The sequence below is a fragment of the Platalea leucorodia genome (genome assembly GCF_965183815.1).
Source record: "Platalea leucorodia genome assembly, chromosome: 4".
Lineage (NCBI taxonomy): Eukaryota > Metazoa > Chordata > Aves > Pelecaniformes > Threskiornithidae > Platalea > Platalea leucorodia.
The window spans coordinates 22,762,166-22,784,747 of NC_138826.1; the positions used below are offsets into that span (position 1 = coordinate 22,762,166).

Genomic DNA, 22,582 nt, shown 5'->3' on the forward strand with positions numbered 1-22,582 from the left:
GTTTTTGAAGCATTATGGACAGGCATTTTATACCACCATTGTTCCACAGGCTGGTTTTACTCTAAATGGCTTTTTGAAACTTTGCAATTTTCATGCAGCATGATTCAGCACAGCCTGATCGGCCATCTCAGTATAATTAGGCTCATCTTATGGTTCCCCTCAGTAGAAGCTGAGCTATCTGATGCCACCTCCCAGTACGAACGGCGAATCTGATGTCATATCTCAGTATGAATGGAACCGTCTGATGTCACCTCAGTGCTAACAGGACGTTTTATAATATGTCATCTGAGGCTGCAGGGGAAATCTTCTAATCCATTCACTATGCTACACTACAATAGAACATAACACCGTATAATGTGTAGGTTAACTTAGACACCCTCAGGCAGATTTTGGATAGACGGATGGATGGATGGATGGATAGATACATTTATACAAAGTATACATACATTATATCACTCTATTGATTTTTAAAAAGTTCCAGGTCTGCCTGGCTATAATGAGATTTTTGAACTTTGTGTTGCGATCAATGAGGGGAATATTATTGGCCTGGAGAATTGATATACCCGTTCTCTGTGGCTTGTTCTGCTCCTGGACTGCCCCTGCCCCCAAGGTGTACGATTCCATCAGACACTTAACCTCTTTTACAGTGTCATCAGGCTAAAAGGAATCTAATAGTGACACGGGACTTGTGCTCAGCACTCTGGCACTATTGCTTTCCTGTCACAAATAATTTATAGCTTTCTATTTCCATCCCTTTGCCTGCACCCCATCCCCTCTTTCTGTTTCTCTGGGCTGGGGGAAATCAATAAACTCACACAACCAGAGTGGCACTTCAGGGGGTTTTAGGGGGAATGTGAGAGAAGAGAAAAGAAAAGAAAAAAAAACAGAAAAGAAGAAAAAAGTTCTATTATTTGCCCTAGCACAGACTTCTCAGATCAGCACCTCAGCTAGTGCAAATCAGCGTGACCTCAGAGTCTGGCCCTGAGGCCCTCAGACACCTTCTGTATAGGTCCTCAACAGCTATAGATTAGGGCCCCTAGTACCACTGACCTATATGGGGTGAGGATCTGGATCTCCATCCCCAGCTAGAACCTTGACATTCCCTGTCTCCAGCTACGTCCCAGGCAGCCTCTCTGCCGCTCCAGCTACTGCCCAGGCTTCACCATGGGTGTATCCGAGTTTCCCAATGTGCTGAGGTGATATGCTCTGAAATACTTTTCTTTTCCTAAGAAGGTTTCACTCTCAGGAGTTGTGCTTTTTCAAAAATGCCCTCTCAACCTCTCTGCCTATCTCTATCCATGCCATGCCGCCCGCTACACACACATTTGCTCTTTGAAGTTTTGCCAACTTACTCTTTAGAACAAATCTTTAAGGGAAGCTCTGGCGTGGGCAGGGAGAATGTGTTATTTGCTTTCACTTTCTGGAGAGACTTTGGGGGAGAAGTTAACACTAATATAATGCAGGGCTGAGAGTTCCAGAAACTCAGGCTGGAGAGCATCTGCAGCTTCCACCCTAATTGGAGAGGCTCGTTTTAATCTCAGAAGGGAATTTGGTCTCCATGGCTTCCACAGGTCATGGCTTATTTGCCGAGTTCCTTGGTGAGACGGTCGTTCCTGAGTCACAGATACGCAGAATCGGCCAGTAGGCAGGGACCCTGCCAGTCAAGTACTAGGTGCTAGTGATTTTCTTTCACCACTGACCTCAGCTGGATTTAAACCAGCGACCTAGAGGTGAAAGATTCCATGTAACAAGAAATGGAGCACTGACAATTACAGTTCAGTTTATTCTCATCCTGAGCTGCATTATGAGCTTTGTGGCATTCACTGAGACATCTTTTTGAGTGCCCATGCAGAGTTCATTCACCACCTGATAAACACCAATTTTTGCCCTCTTTGCTGGAGCTGCTTTTTCCTGGTGATCTATATCCGATCACCCTTCCTACAGATACCTTCTGCTCCCACCTTCTCATTTATGAAGGGCAAGGGCTTTGGGCAAGCCTTCCACGAGTTCAAAGCATTCAGTTCTATGCCAGAAAGGTATTTTTTAGATACACAACAAAATTAAATCTACATCATTTGTAAATCGAGCAGTGGCTCTGTTTGTTAGCTACAAAGACTGCCCTGTGACCATGCTGACAGATCAGATCATAAATGATAATGCAGTTGCTAACACACAGGAGATCCTAGCTCGTTCACTGAGTACCATAGTTATGCAGTGAATACCCAGATTTGGGGAGAAGATGACAGAACAAAACAAGGACAATTCTCTGGGAACTGGACCATTAAATCAGTAGAATCAGGACCACAAGAAGGCAAATGAAGCCACTCTGCTGCACCCAGAGCTCAGATCAGGCCTTCAGGTTCTGACAGCTGGGATCGTGGGTATGCAAAGCCACAGAGAAATTGCAGTTGAGTTCTGAACATGTTTTGCTCTTTTGCAGGATCATCAGAACCAAAGTTCAGCAACCTTTTCACCCAACACCAGACGGGAGCGGGACAGGTGTGACTGCACCAGGACATACTATCGGTAAGAAGACTGGCTTGAGGGGTGGTGACAGGACAAGTGGAAATGAGGATGAAGTTTAGTTGAGGGAACAAAGTCTGACAAGCAGATGCTAAGCAGAGCAAAAGGGAGGAGGGGGTGGGGGGAAAGAAACCTCAATGGAAATCAGAGGTTTCTGTTCTTTGTTTCCCTCGTTGCATTGCAGAAAAGGGAATCATGGCAGAGAAACCAGCCCAAGGTAGGGGTTTGCCCAAAGTGATTCTGCCTTAACATCCATTTCACGTTCATGCTCTCTCCTTTGCCTCCCTAGAGAGAAGTATTTACCGCTATCCTGTCTAAGCACCAGTCTTCACCTTCTGTCTCCTTCTTACTCTGACTCTCTTTTCCCCTCTCTCTCCCAATTTCTCTTCTCTCCCTTCGCTGGAACTGGCCCATTTCTTAGAGCTAGTAATACACAGACACAGCTAAGATATTCCTGATGCCTCACAACTGAGTTCTTCATTGTTTTAGCTCAGCAGTCAGGTATCCCATGGGTGTATTTCACTGAGAAAATGCATTTTCTGCTGGGGGAGATGGGTTTATCGAGGTGAGCAGAAGATGGAGGCTGTAATAAAGTGACCAAATGTCTCCTAGTCTGTTGTGTTTAAAGGTACTGTGCTAGATGTGTGATGAGGTACTTTTCACTCTGTGGGCTGTATGGTGTATACGTCTGCTGTTGCTAGCATAGCTTTATCCAGTAACAATGCAGAGCAGGAAAAATCATGCAGTATTCTAGGATACTGTGAAATACAGTGGCTTATTCATAGCCTAAGACACTGTCTTAGATACTGTGGGTTACTGAGAATCAGCTGCTATACAAGTATTTATTGGAAAGTGCTGGTCTGCATGGGACAGAGCTGGCAGATATAATCCTGTACACGAATTGTTTTCAAGAGCACAGTGAAATTAATGGGCCAGTATGGAAGAGCATTTCTGGATGCCCTTTTAATCTGGACTTGCTCACTGGACTGGGAATCACTGACCACAACAGATGGAGTTGGCAGATATTATTCCTTCTTGGAAAAGTAGTGCAATGTCTAGGGAATGCATTGGCTGAGCTGGGATAGTGATTATGAGTGCTGCTACTGGAGTCTCTCATTGCTCTGGGATGTACTGAGAAGCGTGGGTCTACATTGGACAGTGTTGACAGGTTCTGCTCCATCCTGGAAGGCTTGTATTGGAGGTGTTGATTGCTTCAGGTCAGTGCTTTATAGAATCATAGAATCATAGAATGGTTTGGGTTGGAAGGGACCTTAAAGATCATCTGGTTCCAACCCCCCTGCCATGGGTAGAGACACATTCCACTAGGCCAGGTTGCTCAAATTTATGAGCTGAATGATGGGTAGTGGCCTGTAATAGAACTGGGATATTCTCCCAGTTACTGGGGCACACCGGGACATAACGGGCATGCCTACTGGATGCATAGCTCTACTTCTTCTATACTCTAAAGCCCTGATTATCATGAAGCGATCATTTCTAATCTGGATGACTTGTCATTTCTGATATATTGGAAACTCATGAGCAATCTTGGACAGCCCTGAGTGGCAGGAGGAGTCTGCCAGTTGACATTGGTCAGTGCAAAAGGAAGACACTAGATTTTTATTCATCTGGGTTGGAGTATGTATCGCCAACTCACCCTTTGTTCTAGTAGGGAACTGAATTTATTGGCCCAACACTGAAGTGCTTCTAACCTATGCTAAGAAGGTAATTTTTCAATGGGTGTTTTGGGTGGACACCTAAGAGGCTGGTCTGGCTAAGACAGAACATGCGCACTCCTGGTGGAAAAAAGCTGAGCGGAAATGATCTGGCAAAATATGCATAGACTAGGAAGTCACCAGAGAATGTGGCCTATGCAGCATTGCACTCAGTTACCAAGGCATGCGCTGGGAAGCCTGCTCTGAACTGGGATATAACAACGAGGTTTAGCTTCCTGATGGAATTCACTTGCTTGTTATTAATAGCCCTGTACTGGAAGGCTGTGAAGCTACGGGATAGGAACGGACTGGCAAAGCTGGGATGCAGCAACATTATCAGTAGGGCGAGTATGAGTCCTTCAGTGTGAGGGACTGGGAGTCTGCTTAGTGCCCAGGCTTTCCTATGAGACTGGTGGCAGGCGTAGCTTTCAGCTGGGGGATCCCTGAGTGCTGTGCTGCTCTCCTCATGGCCCTTTTTCCCTTTTCCTTTTGTCCAGTGCCCAGCACAGCATCCCCTCCAGTCTCCAGTGCCTCCAATGATCCAGTGGGCTCTTACTCCATTAACGGGATCCTGGGGATTCCTCGGTCGAATGGCGAGAAGAGGAAACGTGATGAAGGTAGGGGGAGGGGAGAAGCTCATCCTCCCTTTTATATTCTTTGTCCCCATGTACAGGCTCCAATTTCAGGCCAAGGTTTGCAGCTGCTCCAGGGGCTAGATCAGTTTTAGCAACAGAGACCAGTTCCCCACCACTGCCCTGCTGGCTTGGAATGCTCTTCTTCCGAGGCCCTTTCATGACAGGCTGCGTCTCCAGACATCTGCTCGGCAGGCAGAGAGCCGTCTCCATTGCTGGAGCTGATCCCAAGTTCATTCACTGCTGGAAACGGCTGGAACTGAACTCCCCAGGTGCCAGCAGGTGCCCGGACTTTGAACTGCGGGTAAACATGGTTTCCCCGACTCACTCATTTTCAAACAAAGTGCCATCTCGGAGAAGCACCAGCAATGTGGGAGTTATCTTTCATTCCCCTTGCAAACAAGTTCCTGCCCTGTGACGTGCCATGAGCTACATTAGCTGGTGATCATAAGGGCCCAGTTTTCAATGGGTAGCATCTACCACAGCAGAACTGCCATGCTTGCAACAGCCTGAAAGCAGAACAGGAGGTCTTCTGAGTACTGTGACCCTAAGGTTGTTATCTAAGCCTTTCGCTAGGGCTCTAAGGAATTAGGATTAAGCTATCTCCTTTTCCTTCCTACCTGCTGGGAAGGACTCAGGGCAAAGTGAATCCTGATACGAGCCAAAAGCTGGAGCCTCAGGTGTAGATAGACTTGAGTCAGGAGGGGTGGGTCTTGGTGCTCTTATGGTGGCTTTGTAAACTTTTGTTCTTAGATCTTGCTCTTTTAATTTGATGCATTCAAAAATTGAGGGCCAGGAGGTGAACTTTTCTAAGAGTAGTGCCTGACCAGTTTGTTCGGTTCAGCCCTATCTTCAGTACGTTGTTTTCCACTGTTGCCTGTTGCATGGGGGGACCTCTTAGCAGTACAGGTTGCTCAGTGTGCTGCATGTGCTGTAGCCCCACGGCTGTGCGGTGCAAGAGAACGTGAGGGTTCGCTGTGATATGTGGTGAGAAGAGACAGCTCTCCTGAGAGACATGCTGCATTTTGGGGTTTTGCTAGTAATTTTCTCAGCATTGGTTCTGGTGAGGTTCACATCTCTAAGTTTTTGATCCAAATAAACACAATAATCCCAAAAATAAAAGGCAGTCATTGTGACCCCTTTCTCCCTAATACAAAGTAAAACTAGAGGCAAGGACCCAATCCAGCTCCTATTAAAACGAATGGGGAGATTTTTGCTGATGTCATTGGAAATTGGATCAGGCCCCAGAGGAAGATCCATTTCCCAGCTAGATGGCAGTAGGGCCCAGCTAAGAGAAAAGTGTAGCTATGGAAGGGCTGAGTCAATGACTCAAAGTCAAAAAATGTCAGGAATAAGAGACTGCAAACATTGCAAACCCCTCCAGCATTTCCCATCATTACATATACAGGAAATAGTGACACTTAAAACTGAGTGACAAGTTTCTCTAATGGTTGTGCAAACCTCCTGGCAGTTATTTGGGGGTTTTGTGAACCCCTGTTCTCATACAGTCCAGCACGGTGATCACCAGCTCTCAATACAGTGCCACCGTATCTCATTTTGAAATGAAGTAGTTCAATCTGGCTTTAGCGCCTGTTCTTTCCAAATACCTGGAAAGATCGTCCCACTTTAGATGCAGCCACACAGTCACTTCCAGCCTCGGAACCTGAGCTTTTTTGAAGTAGTACAATTAAACACAGAAACAACCAAGTAGCCATCTAAGACTGTGACACTTCACAATGATATACTGACAGTAAGAACAACTCTCTGTGTCTGTCCTTAATTCATCCCAGATTTGATTTATGAAGGGCAAGCAACACTCTGCAACTCCCTGCTGTTGGCCAAGAGCCCACATATGCCACTAGGAATCAAAAAGGTACCAGCCAATCCTGGAGACGTTGCTTGTCTTTAGCTCTCAGAGTTTTAGGCGGCAGTTACATGACACAGCTGCAACTGCCTTAGAGAACAGCCTTCATCCTGCCATCCCAGATATCTGCTGCAGGGAGACGTTGCGCTCCTGTCCCAGAGAAACCTTGCATGGGACCCCCTGCCAGCTGTTGAACACCTCTAGCCAAGAGATGAGTTATCTGGGCTCACACTGGCTTTAAGAAATGCTGAAAGACATCATCACTTTGCAGGGTTGGGTCCTAGGGCTGGATGGGTCCAAGGGAAGGTTTTGCACAGCCAGTGACCTGCACTCACTCCTGAGCAATCTTCCCTGTTGCTCTGAGGGCTCTGAGTGTTCCTAGCTGAGATGGGGATTAGGAAAGCCTGGCAAGAAATCCAGTGCAGGTATTTCTTTCATGCTCAGGCTGGATGCATACACCTTCTCAGTATTTCCCAGAGCTTCTGAGCACTGTTTTGTTCCAGTTTCTTAACTGCAGGGTTTATTCTTGCATTGAAAAGCCCTTATGAGCTGCCAATGCACATCTACTTTTCCAGCATTTTGGGGGTGGCTCTTCCCTAAAGGAGGCAGAAGAAGCAGCACTGCGCTCTCTTTCTTTCCGCTCTGTTGGACCAGCTCTGCTGCAAGGATTCCTCTGTGAGGAACGCAGTTCAGCAGAAAGGGGGGAAGTACCAAGCTGCTCCTGAATCCTCAGTTCTGAAAACCTTGTTAACAACCTCTGTGATGGCTGGGGGAACAGGGTGGGAGGAAGACAGAGGAGCCTCTATCTGAGCAGACCCCCTCCCCCAGGTCCTCCTTGCTGCAGCTGGTGCCTACATTAGACAGTAGCACAGATGATTAAGAAGAGGAGAGATAATTATGTGTCAAGATGATGTAGCAGAACTCCCGAGTTGGACAGAAGGAGCCAAACGGATGCATGAGGTGGGCTCAGCGATGGACGCTGACAGCCAGGTGTGTCCCTCACAGGGAGTTAGAGGGAAGAGGAGAAATCCCAACCTACCAAATGTGCTGGTTGCAACTGCACGGGTGGCCTAGGAAGACTATGGCATTGAGAGAGAGCCAGCAGGGAGGTAGCTCTGAGTGTCTGCTAGTCACAACAAGGAACTGTCAGATCACAAGTCTTTCCTCAAAACTCAGTGTGTCTTCCTCAGGTGAGTGCCTAGCAAGGATAGTTAGGATTTGCCCTGTTAAGACCATGTATTCCTTTTGTTTCAGTTTTTGATCAGTGATTGTAAACCTTCTGACTTCCATGACAGATTAGACAAAGCAGAGAGCTGGTCTCCTACAGTTATTTAAACAAATTCACTAAAAAAGTTCACCACCACCTGTGTAGCAGTGTGCTATTTCTTGAAGTCTATGGGCACAGCCAATGTTGCTGTAATTTCCCTCTGACCTTCCTCACCACTTATACCCACCATCTTCCAGAGGCAGAAGTGACCCTGCAGCATGTAATGACTTTCCCAAGACCACTGAGGGTCTTGCAGTATCAAGCTGCAGCTGGAAACAGGAATTTCTGGCTCTTCATGATCCTAATGTTGTCCTATGCTGTGATGGCCGGCCAAGCTCAGCAGGGTCATTGTCAGATGAAGGAGCAGCAAGAAGACATCCAGAAGGACAAAGGGGAAAACGATATGCAAATATTTCTGTTGTTCCATAACCCCCTGATTGATAGCTAAAAGGATGACAATTGGGGTGACCCAGAAGCACTAACAAAAAATTAGTATCGCTCATACGGTAGTCTTGAGCAATGTCTAAGGAGAAAAAAGGAGAGATGGGGAGAAAGGGAAAGATGGATAGATGGATAGACAGACAGATAATTAGATAATATGGAAACAATATTTCACACTATTCCCTGCATACCACAGCATCTCCAGCTGGGTGAAACTTTTGGGATCTTTAGAAAACCACCCGTATCAGAGAGAGCTCTTTCTCTCCATAGCAGGCCACAAACAGACTTCCTCTATAGACCCAGATTCTCATTTGGGATTCGTCTTCCAGTGAGGCTGGTGCTGTAACATTCTCAGCATTATTAATCTTGGTCCCTGACAATATCTGTAGTATTTGACAGCATTACTGGCAATAATATCTGCAGTGCTGACAATGGCAGAGATAATATCCCCCAGTATTACTGGCATTAGCAGGGATCATATCTGCAGCCTGTTATTGGCAGGAGCAGACGTAATGTGTCCAGTATTATTAGTATCAGTAGTAATAAAACCCACAGGCTTGTTAGTACGATCAGTGCTAATATCAGCAGTAGGTTTGTGGGAGAGGAGGGGACGGAGTGATTGCTACTGTAAATGGCAATAATACTTGGGCTGTATGCAGTAAAGGAATCCCCAGCGGAGATGGGGGAGCAAACCTGAGAAGTCCGAAATTCCTCCTTTCCTTTCTTTACTTGTCATTTTGACGATTAGAGTGATTTACATTGAAGTAAGTGATGCAGGGCTGTGTCAGTTCAGGGGGACAGTAAATGGTCACCAACATTTCAGCAGGTCTGGTGGCGTTTTCCGGAGTGTTAGCTGTATCAGTGCAGGTGGTTCACCGTACTCTTCAAAATGGGGTTGAGCTCTGTGGAGCAGGATGCTGCCTACTGGCCGCAGGAGCACTTGCACTGTTAGTCCTGTACCTGCAGGAAGGGCAGCGTCGCTGCACGTCTCTTTGGTGCTGCATGCATGATTTTCTGACTGTTATTACCACGACACCCTCTACTGAGAAGCATTGCTTTTGTTACAGGTGGTTTTCTCTCCCCTCACTCCAAATGGAAGGACTCTGCAGGGCAGGCTTTTGACAGTGTTCAGCCTGGGGATTTTCCTAGCTGGTCATGATCTCATTTTCCTACTGGGAAAGTGGAAATGCCTCCTTCAGGTGGAGTGTGAGGCAGGGAGATCTGCAACAGTCCTAGTCCTGAAAGTTGTTCTTTTAGGTACTGGCCCAGGACATAGACTGTCTTGAAAAAAATTTTGAGCTCAATTGTTTAAGTGGAAAGTAGCGCAGAGAGATGTGTAATGTGTTTAAGAAGGTCTGAGTTTTTGAGCAGATATACAGCAGCTGAGTGTGCCACTGCAAGTATGATCCTATTTGTGTTGTTCAGAGTGGCAACGATAATACAATTTGGGAGACGTAGTTGTGATATTCAGGTGACTTTGTGTCATTGTCAGTGGCATCAACATCTGTTTGCGGGCAGTGTGCCTGTCGTTATGTTGTTGTAACTGTATCGCTACAGGTTGTGGGTGTGTAACACTAGCAATGAGATTAACTGTATCACTGCTCGCTATGCTGCCCCATTACACTCAAGGCTGTTACACTCTTCACAGGGGCGGCTGTGAATTATTTCTGGTGGTATGTCTGCAGCCTTGCATGCGGTAAGGTTGTTTCAGCGTGGTAATTGTCGGTACACTGGTGCAGGCTGTACTGTACTGTCACTGCAATTCATATAGTTGTTACTGCAGCTGACGTAATATGTTGACTGACAACAGACCGTCACCTGGCCATGGGACTGAAGTCAATACGGCTATGTCACTGCAGCGCTGCGTTGAGAACTGTGTGTTTTCACAAAGTATGACCACATTGTTCCACAGCACACTGGGGTTGTTTCAGGACATACAGCATGCTTATGCTGTCATCTGCAGTATGATGATGCTTTACCAGGGCTGTAGTTGTACTAGCGCAGAGAGGTCTAGCCCTTAACTGTCTTGTAGGGAAATACATTCATTTTCCTGTGCTGCCTGCATACATTTGCAAAGAGTACACTTGAGTCATTCCACTTGACTGTATCATGGCATCTGATGTATGTGCACCTCTGGGCATATTAGGTGTATTTCTGTTCTCCCAGGACTGCTGTGTTGTTGAAGACAACAGAGTGTGTTTGGACGCCTGCAGGTGACCCAACAGCACTGCTCTCTGTGCTGTGGCCGCGTGGTTTCACGCTGTGATTTCTTGTCACCGCAGCTGATGTGTTTGCGTTATTCTGTATGATTGCTTTATTGCAGGTCAGCAATAGTCTTAGTGACACTGGAGACACACACAGTTACACTGCCTCACGTGCTAACCCCACGTTCCAACCATCACACACAGTTGTGGGGTGTGTACCCCGCAGTTTATGGCTGTGCACATGGAGCGAGCAGTTTCTGGAGTGTTTCACGCTCTCACAGTGTCTTCCTCCTGCTTTCCCTGGGACTGTGTCGTTTCATGCAGTGCAGCTGAGTTTCCAGTGGCTATCAGCTTGCGGCGATGGTGTATCACCGCAAACAGCAGTGGTCACAGGGTACGGCCAGGCTCATTGTGTCTATACACACAAGTGTAGGTAACACTCCCTTCCATTCTAGATGAAAATGTAAATTGAAGAGGGAGTTGATTCTCAGCAGCCACCCACTTCTACCTCCCGAGAGTCTCTGGCTGGTGAGACTCCTAGGAGGACATAAGAAAGGCACCTGCTACTCATCCTGCACCTCTCTAAATAAACTGCAGGAGGATGGTGAGAAAAGGGAGAGTATGTGTGGAAAAAGAGAGGAGGGGGAAACTGGATAAAGGAGAGGACAACGAATAAGCAGCACAGCACTGTCAGAAATGTGGGCTGTTGCACCACGAATCTGGAGGTCAGTCTGTAAGCAAGAAAGACGGCATACGTGTGGCGGGGGTGTGTGTGTGTGTGTGTCTGCACACACCCTGAGGGTCTGGGGGGTACGCATTGCTCAGGAGGACTTCAGGTAAGGGAGAGTTAACAGCTTACATCACGGAAAGCAGTTCGGACAGAACGCGCTGCTTCTAAAGCTTATAGTGCTGCTTAGTTTGGCAGGGTTTGGTACTATCTGAAGACAAGCTGGTCTGGCTTCAGCTGTATTTGTGTGCGTCTCTGCTTGTGTATTTGTGTCTCTAGGAATGCACGCCTATTTGTTTTTTGTATTTCTGTGTTAGGATCACTGGTTTCTCCTTATCTGTGCTTATGTACTGGGGTGAGTGGCAGGTTGGACCCGTATTTTTGTGCATGCCTATGGAGACCTGGAAAATGTGTATGTTAAGCTGTGTATAATACTGCCTAGTAGGAGAATGCATACTGTGGATCATGTGGATGTCTGGGCATGTATGGCTCAGTATTAGCGCTATGTATTTCTATGAATGACAGGTATTTGTATTCACATTTTGAGCATATATGTGAATGTTGTATATTTGTATGTATATTCTGTGTGTATGTGTTGTTACATACTTGGAGTTATCACTGTATCTTTGTGGTTGCTGGATATGAATATGTAGCCTGTTGGTGCTGTGCACTTCTGTATATAGTTTGTACAGATGTGTATTTGCATTGGGGTTATATATTTGTGTGTCTGTTGTACATATATATCAGTTGTTCTTGCCTGTGTGAAGGTTGTTTATTTATGTAAATAGTTTGTATTTGTTTACATGATTTAATTTTGTATATGTGAATTTAAGGAAACTACTTTGAGTTCCAGGTTTTCGTTTAGTTAGTGTATGTATATTTTTGTAAGTTATTTGTTTATTCAGAAATTACATTTAATTGACATGCACCTGCATTAGTACCTCCTTGTGTCCCAGTTTGCATTCTTGTGTCTTTAAATGTTATTGGCTATGTTTTGTGAGTCTTACTTATGCATAGAGCTTTTCTTTTATTTGTGTGAGTGCCATGAACGTGTGCTTGTCTGGCTGTTTATTTATGGGTATTTAGTTTGTGGTTAGATCTTCTCCTTCCACTTTTTGACTCATTCCTGGGAGGGGTTGTTGCAGCTAATGCATCAGCAGGAGCCAGGCAGCTACAACTCCTCCCAGCGTCTCTGCCTGCCCCGCGTGTCCACCTGTGCAGAGGCTGCTCCCTAGCTTTGCTGGTGCCTGTCTCCCTCTAGATCTTCTTGCTCACTCTAGAGGAGTTGTACACTGGGTCTGCCCGCACTCAGGGAGGTGACTGTTACATTTTTTCACAGATGTAAAGAGTATGGGAGTCAGAGGTAGCGCGGTGCCTGGATCCATCAGGATCTTAGGTTAATGCACAGTGGATGACAGAATAAACTGCAAAAGGGGTCAGGAATAGCTGGTGATGTGCAGGCAAATGGTATTTTAGAGGGTTGTTGGTTACTGGTATAACAGTGGATCAGGGTGCCATGACAGTGGGAGATAGAGATGACGCTGTTTTGAGGTCAAGCGACATGGCAATGAGACATAAGAGCAATGCTTCTATGGAATCAAGGTGACATGGCACTGAGGCACAACAGGGATCAAGGTGGCAATGCCGATGACCCAGGCTGATCTATCAGAGCAGGGAGGGCTGGGAAACCTCCATCAAGAATCAGCTGGATAAGGCAAAGAGAACAGGAGGAGCAGGGCGAAGAAGATTGGAGGCAAATCAATGGACCTGTACCGTGGCTGTAGGAGCCAGGTCACCAGCAGTGTGGGACACTGAATGTCTCCAAGAGATCAGTTGCATCCTGGTGTGAAGGGCTGGGGCAGTCTGTCAGCAGTGGCTGTTTGCATCACAGTGAGGAGAGCAGGGATAACACAGTGATGACATCAGGTGATGGACATATCCTGTGACGGTAGCCATGGACCATAGGGACTGTGTGGGCAGGGGCACTATTCCCAGTTGCTGGAAAAACAAAGAACCTAACGGGCAGTAAAACAAAAACAAAGGAGACTTGGAAGCACCTGACAGCCCTAATTCATCACAGCCCAAGATTTTTTTTTTCTCCCTCATGTTCCCATTATATTTGTTTGTAAAAGTGGAAATCAATTTTGAAGGTAATTTTCTGGAAAGAATGGAAGGGAGGTGGGAGGGCCGGATAAGGCAGAGATGGCAAGAGGAAAAAAAAATTTAGGCCAGGCACAGCCCAGGGGCAGCTCTTGGCAAGGTGAAAGAAAATTGCATATTCAATCTCCATCCATGAATCTCCCTTGCTGCTGCCCGCCTCCTGCTCGAAAACAATGAAGGCTTTCTCCCCTACGCTGCACAACGCCTGAGTATCAGCGCTCACTTTAACTTCAGGGTCATTAATTCACCTGATTATTGCAGGAGAGGAGAGGGTTGCAGAGGCATCCGTTCTAAAGAGCCCTCCCTTAGCTCATCCTTTGATTAGTTTGGGTTGGGGGGAGTTCAGATAATGTGTTGTCTTGGACTCGGTTTAAAATGGGAGGGGTTGAAGAGGGGGTGGAAGGAGGCAGAGGTGGAAAGGGAAAGATGTGGCCCGGCTTGTTGTGGAAGGGAGGGTCGGAAAGCAGTCATTCTTGCATCCCTTTGCTGTGGTGTTATTGCAAATTAAAAGTAGCATGTTCCACTCCGTAGCTATCTTTCAGGGAGGGGAGGGGCATGGGTATATGTCGGCATGGGGATGGGGGGGATCTTATCATTGCTTCTTCAGCAGCCCAGCATAGTGTCACCCTGTGAGGTGACATTTGAATTTACAATTCCGCTGAGAAAAGCCATTAATTCACAAATTAACATTTCTCCCTCTCTCTCTCTCTCTAGCTCTCTCTCTCTTCCTCTCTCTCTCTCTATCTCACATGGATGTGCAAGCAATTGAAAAGACAAAGGAAATAGCCTTAAGGAAGAGACTTTACTGCTACTCTTTCTGTGCAGAGATTGCTACTACTGCTTCTAGATAGATAAACCAATTACCTGAGCTGCTCTGTTCATGGCAGCCTGCTATTACCTCCTTTTGTGGAGCTGACTCCATTGCTGGATTACACTGTGTGTATCTCATTAATGTAAACCAGCACGATATTGGGCACTGTCCCTGACCCTTCTTGCCAGAGCCCATTGCTCTGCAGTGGAAGAGGGAACTGGGAGAGGAGTCAAGAGCAGAGGTGATGGTAGGCACAACATTCTTCCTAATGCACAGGGACCAGGCCACACAGAGAACCTGCTTGGAATACCTGCGCTGAGCTTAGAGGAGACAGGGGCTTCCCTTGTACAGAGGAGATTGCATGACGTTAACCCTGATCTATCCCATGTCTTGATGAGCACTGAGAGTGCTGCGCAAGAGGCCTCATGTATGGGCACCAGGTACAGGCAGCGCCATGCAGCTCCATCCTCAGCATCACCCTGAGTTTCCTCCAGGCGTAGAAATGTGCATGGTAGGCAGATGCAGCACGAAAGCTGCGTACACGTAGCTATAGGCAGATGTAGCTGACTGCAGCCAGGAGCTGACTCACAGAAGTACACGACAAACCTCAGAATAAGAAGCAAAAATAAGCACTCTAGCTTATGGACTGAGAGGGCCAGATTTCTCTGTAGTGCAGCTCCACTGAAAGCCAGTCAATGATGCCTGTGGAGATGTTCTTGTCAAACACTGGACGCTACTTCCACACAGCCCCCAGTCCTCTTCTGACTCCCTTTTGTTGCTCTATCCTGCCATGCTCTTTCTCACATGCTTCCTTCTGCTATCACTGCTGCTATGGATGCTTGGACAGCACATGTGTACAGTATACACACACACACATGCAGGCACTCAGCTGCACGCTGATGCCGCTCTAGGCACACGTCTGTGACACCAGCAGCCTGCCTGTGCATACTCGCACCCTTGCAGTCACGGCTTCTCCCCACCTGCCCTGGTGAGGTCCTTTTCAGTGGCTCCAAGCCTGCCTGCTGGGGTGCATACTGGCAGGCAGCTTTCTGAGCACCTTCTGGTGCTCTCTGCAGACAACCTTGTAGGAACGCACCTGGCTACCCCTGCCCTTTAGCCTGGTCACACAGCTACCTGTGTTTGGGGAGAAAATGTCCTAGCAGTATGGCTTACATAAAGACTCGCATGTTAGTCTGCTCACTAAGCATTCTACCTATATAGAATTGGACAGAAATCTTCACCAACAGGTTTTTCACCCCATAAGGGTATGATAGGCCCCATTCCAGCCATTTTCCGAACTTTCATGAAATGCAGAAGCTTGCAGGGGGCAGTTCTCCAGGTAAAAGAAAAACAGATCAGAACTGCTGTTTCTGGAAGCCCTGTCTCCACGTGCTCAGCACGTGGAGTATGTGCCTTTCTTCAGCATTGCCTTGGCTCCTTAAATCTTCCTAAAAACTTACCCTCTTAACAAGAGCATCTGCCTCTCTGACATTCCCTGTGCCCCACACCGAGCGCAGCACATGGCCGGGGAGCAGCATCCCGCAGCCGGCGCTGGAAGACGGATCACGATCAGCGGAGGAATCGGCAGGCAGTGCCAGTAATTCAAACCATCCTGACCGTTCAGTGAACCCGAACCTGCTGACCTTGACAGCACTAGACAGCAGCGGCCTCAGGAATCCCAACCTTTAGAGAGGCATCGGCAGAGGACGGCTCCTGCTCTCTCCCTTTCCTTCTTTCTTTCTCTCTCTCTCTCTTTCCGATCACATCCCAGCAGCCAAGGGGGCCCAACAGGCAATCCCCAGTGCACCAATTAGCTCCTAATTTGGCTATGTCTGCACTCCCAAGTCTACGTCAATGTAATGTTAAGCATTGCTTGCCGTTCGTAGATGGAAATCATTCCTATAGAGGGGTGTCTTCTTGTGCTAAAGGAGAACACTAAGCACCTTGTTCTCAGTCAGGGCCAGCGAGAAACCCCTCCTCCTCCCAAAATGGGGTCTGCTGCTGTTTGGGAGGAAAGCAGGAACTCTTTGCTTCCCTAAGTGATAGCATCAGATCCTCCAGCCTTGTTTCACTGGATCCCAGGGGGAAGCAACAAGATCTCACCAAGTGATTAGCCCGTGAGAATCTTGGCAGGATACAGGTGAGGGGCAGGGAGGTGACTAGAGCGGAGGGGAGAGAGAGAGAGAGAAACCAGTGTGCTTAATTTTGCCACAAGAACTTGCATTAAAGAAAAATGCAGTTTGTGAATATTTTAAGACCTTTTCAGGGAATATTGGATTTCCTCCAGCTATCTCTGTGGCTGCCAAGTAAGACCTGAAACGAACAGCATTTTGTGTTGGCCTGCAGAGGCTAGGCTAAGCTCTAAGACCTTGCATATGGAAGACAACTCTGCTAACAGTAGATGGTCTGAAAGAAGCAGTTACATATACCTATCTATCGAGACATAGCAGACATGTCTGTCTGTCTTCCGTCTGTCTCCATCCATAATTCTTTGAAGGTGATTTTTCCATGCATCAATCAGATAAAATAAAGGACATTTTGAATAGGTGTCAAATGCAATTCATGCCCATTTTAAGGCCCTTTAAAATGTCAGAGTTTTGTCAAGGGGCTTAAAAATAATACCTAGGTCCACATTTCTCCTTTGTTTTTCCTTCATCCACCCAAGCATCCTACTGCTCCCATTGGGTTCAAGGTACAAAGTCCTCTTCCCACACAGGTCAACAGCTACAGGAAAACACACAGGAGCACAGTGCCAGAACAGGAGCTAGGTCGTGGGTATCACTGTTTCCATGTGGATGCGGAGTAGGTCAGGATTTCTTTCCCTCACTGGCTCTGCCTTTTTTGAGTTCTTAGAGATGTTATTCTGCTTTTAAGCTAGGGGATCTGCATTGGAACAGGTCTGTAGGCATCTGATTAAACCTTGATGAGGTGGTTATTGTGTATGAAATGTCCATCAAGTCTTGAGCACCTTCTAGTCTTCTTTTAGATGCTTTAGAAAAGGCTGTTATAAAGGACAGGTACATTTCCATGCTTGGTTTCCCAAAGGAGCTGTTGGTTTTTTGCTTTGGCTTTTGGCATCAAGTGTGGGAAGAGGTGGGCCTTGAACAGAAGAGTTGACCTTGCAAGCAGATCAGAACTATCCTAAGAGTTTGGGACAACTTTACTAAATCCCAGCGAACGAAAAAAATACCCCACTAGCTAATCCTCAAAGATACTTATGGCTTTTGTCTGCACAGCCCTCTCTTGTTTGTGAAACTGATTGCTACCCATGACTGAGCCCCCTCTGGTTTGGGGACTACCTCTTACAGTTTGGAACATATCTCCAACATACATCTTGTAGAGGTCATATCAGTACAGGATCCTTCATCTATCAGTAAGGGCCTTCACGTGAGTTCACACAGAAAGATTCCAAATTACTCTACTAATGCTTTACAGTTATGATAGGAATGAGCATTCAAAAAGAGTTTGCATGGTGACAGTCCAAACAGATTGCAGCATATTGCAAGCCTGTAGCTCTTTTCATTGCATGGCATTTTGCAATTACCCGTACTGTATAATACATTGTTTATTAACCTTCCTATTCTGAAGATCTCATTTACTACTGAAATGTGGCTGACTCTCAGGTGGACCATGGCAGATGTTGAACAATACAGAGCATCAACAGTGAAATTTTGCTGTGCCATGTCCAAATGAAACCACAGGAGAATTAAGATATGCTGTGGGTAATCACTCAGGCTGGATTTTGTTCAGGACAGCCAGGTTAATGTCTGCACTCTTGCAAAAAATGCCATGGGAATTTTAATGACTCTGAGTGATTGGAGCCTTTGTTTTATGGCACGTCAAAAATGGCAGCTCTAAAAACACTCTGCTTGAGCACTGGTTTAGTGCTGACTCAGAAGGGCTTCCAGTAACATGATTCACTAGCATCTGGCTCAGGGGCAGGCACAGCCTTCTTTGACTTGCGAGGTTAAGGTAAAAGTGTGTATGAGGGGAAAATAAGGTGGAATGAAAGGAAAGGAGAGTCTAGAGCAAGGGAAACAGAAGGAAAGGAGGTATTACGAGGCATGTTAGTGGGGACCAAGCCCATGGAACCCAGCAGGCTAAAGAGGAATTCATATTTTCTACACTGTGCATTAGAGGTGTCCATGGCCTGATTCAGATCTGCTGAGCCCTAGTGCTGGTGGCCTCTCAGGTGCCAGTGTGCTCCACTGGAATCTCAGGGATCTCCCAGAAACTGGGAGACGGGGCTGGATGGGGACAGCCCAGCTCTGTGCTCCCTCCCTTGTCTCTAGCGGTCCTGATAGCAGTGTTCATTTGCATGTCAGGCAAAGCACTGCTTGAGAAAAAAAAACCCTCCGAGTGTGGCGGTGTCAGCGCTCGCTGTTGTTCGACAGTGTAAAATTAAATTAATAAAGCCCCCAACACAGGAAAACATAACAGGAAATTAATGGCCTTTACTGTCGCTCTGATGCAGTCATTTGCAACCCTGCTTTCCGCACCAAAGACTTCATAAATGCAAGCAGTTTCTCTAAACAAGCATAGTTAGGGCTGCATGCGATGTAATTTTTTGCGTTGCTTCTGTCCTTTGGAGCTAACAAAAGCCACACTTTTTTATGTGCTCACCAAGGGGGATCCTGCCAAGAAGTAGCTCCCCAACAAATGGGCTTAGGAAGATGAGAGGAGGGAGCTAAGTCATCCCAATGATGCTAAGAACAGCTTCTGCCCTGGCAGAGGGAACAGCATAGCTCCCGGTGCCCCGCATTCCTGCGGCAGCAGCACTCCCCGAGGGCTCTGCACTAAAGACAATGTTGTGGACACCACAACAGCATAAATTAGGATAACCCATCTGATAACTTTCAGGATGTGTAAATCAGTATAACCACTGAATGCCAGAGACTTAGAGATTTACACTAACTAGAGGATCTGTCCCATTGTGTGATAATGCTGCTTGCTACTCCGCCAACATAAACAAAGCAAGTGTACTGGGTCCTGGAGGCAGCTGCATTTCTATCTGGCTAACAGTCAAGCCTAATAGTGCTAGTAAGAGATATTGGACCTACACTCTGTCCCTCATTACAATGGCATAAATCCCCAGTGCCTCTTCTGAGGTAAGGGAATTGTTGCGGATTTGCAACAACCCAGCTGAGAGCAGAATATGTCCACTCACCTCCAGCATACCCAAAGGTCACAAAGCTGCAGCGACTGCTCTCACAGAAGCCACTGGCTTTGACTACCCAGGCTAACACACCTCATCTGCACACCCACACATGCTGTAGTACGTGTTGTATGCACACCTGAGGCAGCTGCTTGCAGCCTAACACCTCAAAAAGCCTTTACTGGTGTATTCGGTAAGGCTGGATATGCTGATTATTACTATCTAACACACAAACCGAAGTCTGTACAGACTTAGTTTCCCAGATGCTCTGGGCCGAAGTTGCAACCATACACTTAGACGCTGTAGTAAATACATATGATTTTCATACGCATACACACACTCACTTCCTTAAATGCACATTTGCATGCTCCCATGATAATCCAAGACAGATCTGAGTACACAGTTCATTACACATTTGCACACACAATTCATTTCATTTACATTCTCATTGAGCATTGCCATTTTGCTCATGTAAGCCCTGCATTAAAGCTGCACTGCCCATCCCTGCTCCATCTGAGGTACTCTGTCATACACAACCCCTGTGTTAAATGCACTGCAGCCCCCAGCTGTCGGGCACCGGCACACATCTCACTCTTCCTCGGTCAGGCACGCTCGCTTCCCTGCATGAGCAGCCTTCCTTGCTCACCGATTCCTCATCTGAGCTATACTCTCATTTCAAAACATAAAATCCCTTTGTTTCTGAACCTTTCTGCTCTGAGCCTGAGCATGTGAGTAACAAATACACACAGTTTATGTGTTGCTGACACACTTAAATTACAGAGACACATGGACCAGCACAGTACCATCAATTAACATACTCGGATTCAGGCTTGTGGATTCCCTTGAGGCAAATGGACACAGGAATCTGAATGACTGCAGAGTTCACAAAGGCTGATACACTTCCTTGAGGTGATATTCCTCCAGCACTCATCTCCCACTATCCCTGTTTTTGCAGGATACTGTACATAACTTGAACTTGTACCGTATCTTCTTTCACTAACACAGTGTAGATCCCTGATAACATTCCTTCTCTATGCACTGCTGGACCTTGCCAGCCCCTTCCATGCTCTGTCATCTCTGTCCTGCACTCACTTGGGATCCTCTCCACCTGAATTTGAGGTTCATCTTTCTCCCCACCAGTTCAGTTATAACAATCAAAGCCCTGACAATTCTTGCAGCACAACTATGTGCTGAAATACAGAACTGGCCCGTCTAGAGATGACGCTTTTTTTCACACTGCCCAAAAGGCTGCAAAAATTATTCTGGAAGGAAATGTAAACCAAACTTCACAGCCTTCCTTTTCCAAACCCTACTGAGTAAGGCAAGAAAGTTACACAGGTGAAAAGATTGCCAGATTAGGGCTGCCAGTCATTGTCCTTCTCCCTACTCTGGGGACCACAGTATTATTTTAATAATTATTGAGGATGCAAACGGGGTCTCTAGAAACATCGTGATAGCCAGACTGGATCAGCTTGTGCAGACCAGGACACCAGTACCAGACACTTCTGACCATGTGAAAATGTGCGATCCGCTCCCTCAGCCCAGGTCTTTGTCCCTGATCTCTCCCTTGGTTGGGGGTCAGCTCGGACACAGACGCAGGAGGTCTGCTATTCCCAGCAGAAGCTCGAAGCCAGGGTTTGAAGCCCAGGTCTGATAGCGCTGGGCTCCTTCCTGGACCCACGCCGAATGCAGCGCGAGGGTCTGCGCAGGGCTGGCTGCTGTGAATGACAAGTGCTGGCTATCGATCGCGTTCTGAACTCGGCCCAGCCGATAGAAGGTAATTAATGACTCCATTTGCCTCAGTACCGAGGAGAACAATTGAGTTTGAAACTGCAACAACTGGCAGTGCGGGGAAAGGCCCCCCGGGACGTCCAGGAAAGCTGCCTGACAGGCCTAGGCTGCGTGGGGACACGGGAACACATCAGAGGGGGAAAAAAGAGAAGGGAAATCGGATAAAGGGAAAGAGCAGTCTTAACACAAAGGATGACTTGGGAAAGGGCAGCACACGTAGCCGAGAGTGCTCGGAGAGTGGGACAGGGCTGCTCTGGGTTAAGCACCCCAGCGGGGATGGTGACAAAGGCAGACTGCAGGAGAGGACAGGGTCGCCTCGCTGGCGCAGAGGGATGGCATTTCAGCAGCCGGCTCAGCACTGCTGCGTTAGACAGATGCGTTTCCCTCGGAGGCTTTGACAATTAGATGGGTTCTGCTGTGTCACCTGGCTGGCAGTTCTCATGCCAGTCACATTCGCTTTTATTATGACTGTGACTTTTATTCGTAGTGCTGCGAGGCCCCAGCTGAGATCCGGGCCCCACGAGGCAGTGGGCAGACATGTCACGGGGTGGTAATAGCCCCTGCCCCAAAAGAGAACAGTATCTCCATGTTCATGTGCCAGCTGCACAGCTTCTCATGACCCTCCTACACGTTACTGTGCCACAAAGGTCTTCCTATGTCAGCAATACTTCTGAATTACATGTTGAGGCAGCCCTGTCCCACCCTGAGCAAGGGTGCTCTCTGTCACCTGTAGCCAGGGGGGTAAGTGTATGCTTTGTGCTACTTGTACATGATGGTGTCTTTGTGGCTTCCAGACCTGGGAATGTCTCTCTGTTCTGGAGCTATTTAACGGGCATATTCCCTGTGTCAGATGTAGTTAAGGTTGTTCCTGTGTCCTCTGGCACAGTGTTTCCTTGTTATCTGTCAGGATACTTCTGTGACACCCGTGGAGCATTTCTGTGTCTTGTGTCGAAGGTTTACGCTGAACATTGGCTGCGTGCGCTCCCTCAGCGGCCCCTCGGGAGGAGAGATGTTTCCTGTCACACGTGCAAGGCCAGTCCTGATCACGCTGACAGCAACTGTGTGCTCTTGTGAGGGACACAGTGACCGAGGCCATGGTTCACCTCTTAAGCTGTTTGTTAAGATCCTTCTGATTAAAGAGAGAGATGTCCCTGCATCACAGTACCACAGTTTCCCTCGCCGGTAAAAAGGGAACTGGGAAAGGTGATGATGTTTCTTAATGGTACAGCTAGCACAGTTACCTAGGTGGCATCCCCAGACTCATCCTGCAGCTGAAGCCTTGCTTCACCACAGCA

At 47.2% G+C, this 22,582-nt stretch overlaps 1 protein-coding gene across 2 annotated transcripts in view; it reads left to right on the forward strand.

The window, feature by feature from the left end:
- PAX2 (paired box 2) overlaps positions 1 to 22,582 on the forward strand; it is a gene marked incomplete at both ends in the record, with an annotated part of 85,367 nt that overhangs the window by 31,802 nt on the left and 30,983 nt on the right. For both annotated transcript variants that reach the window (XM_082308191.1, XM_082308190.1), the window contains 2 exons: positions 2,441 to 2,526; positions 4,733 to 4,852. In XM_082308191.1, coding sequence (XP_082164317.1) covers positions 2,441 to 2,526; positions 4,733 to 4,852 — 206 coding nt within the window. The remainder of the gene's footprint in view (positions 1 to 2,440; positions 2,527 to 4,732; positions 4,853 to 22,582) is intronic.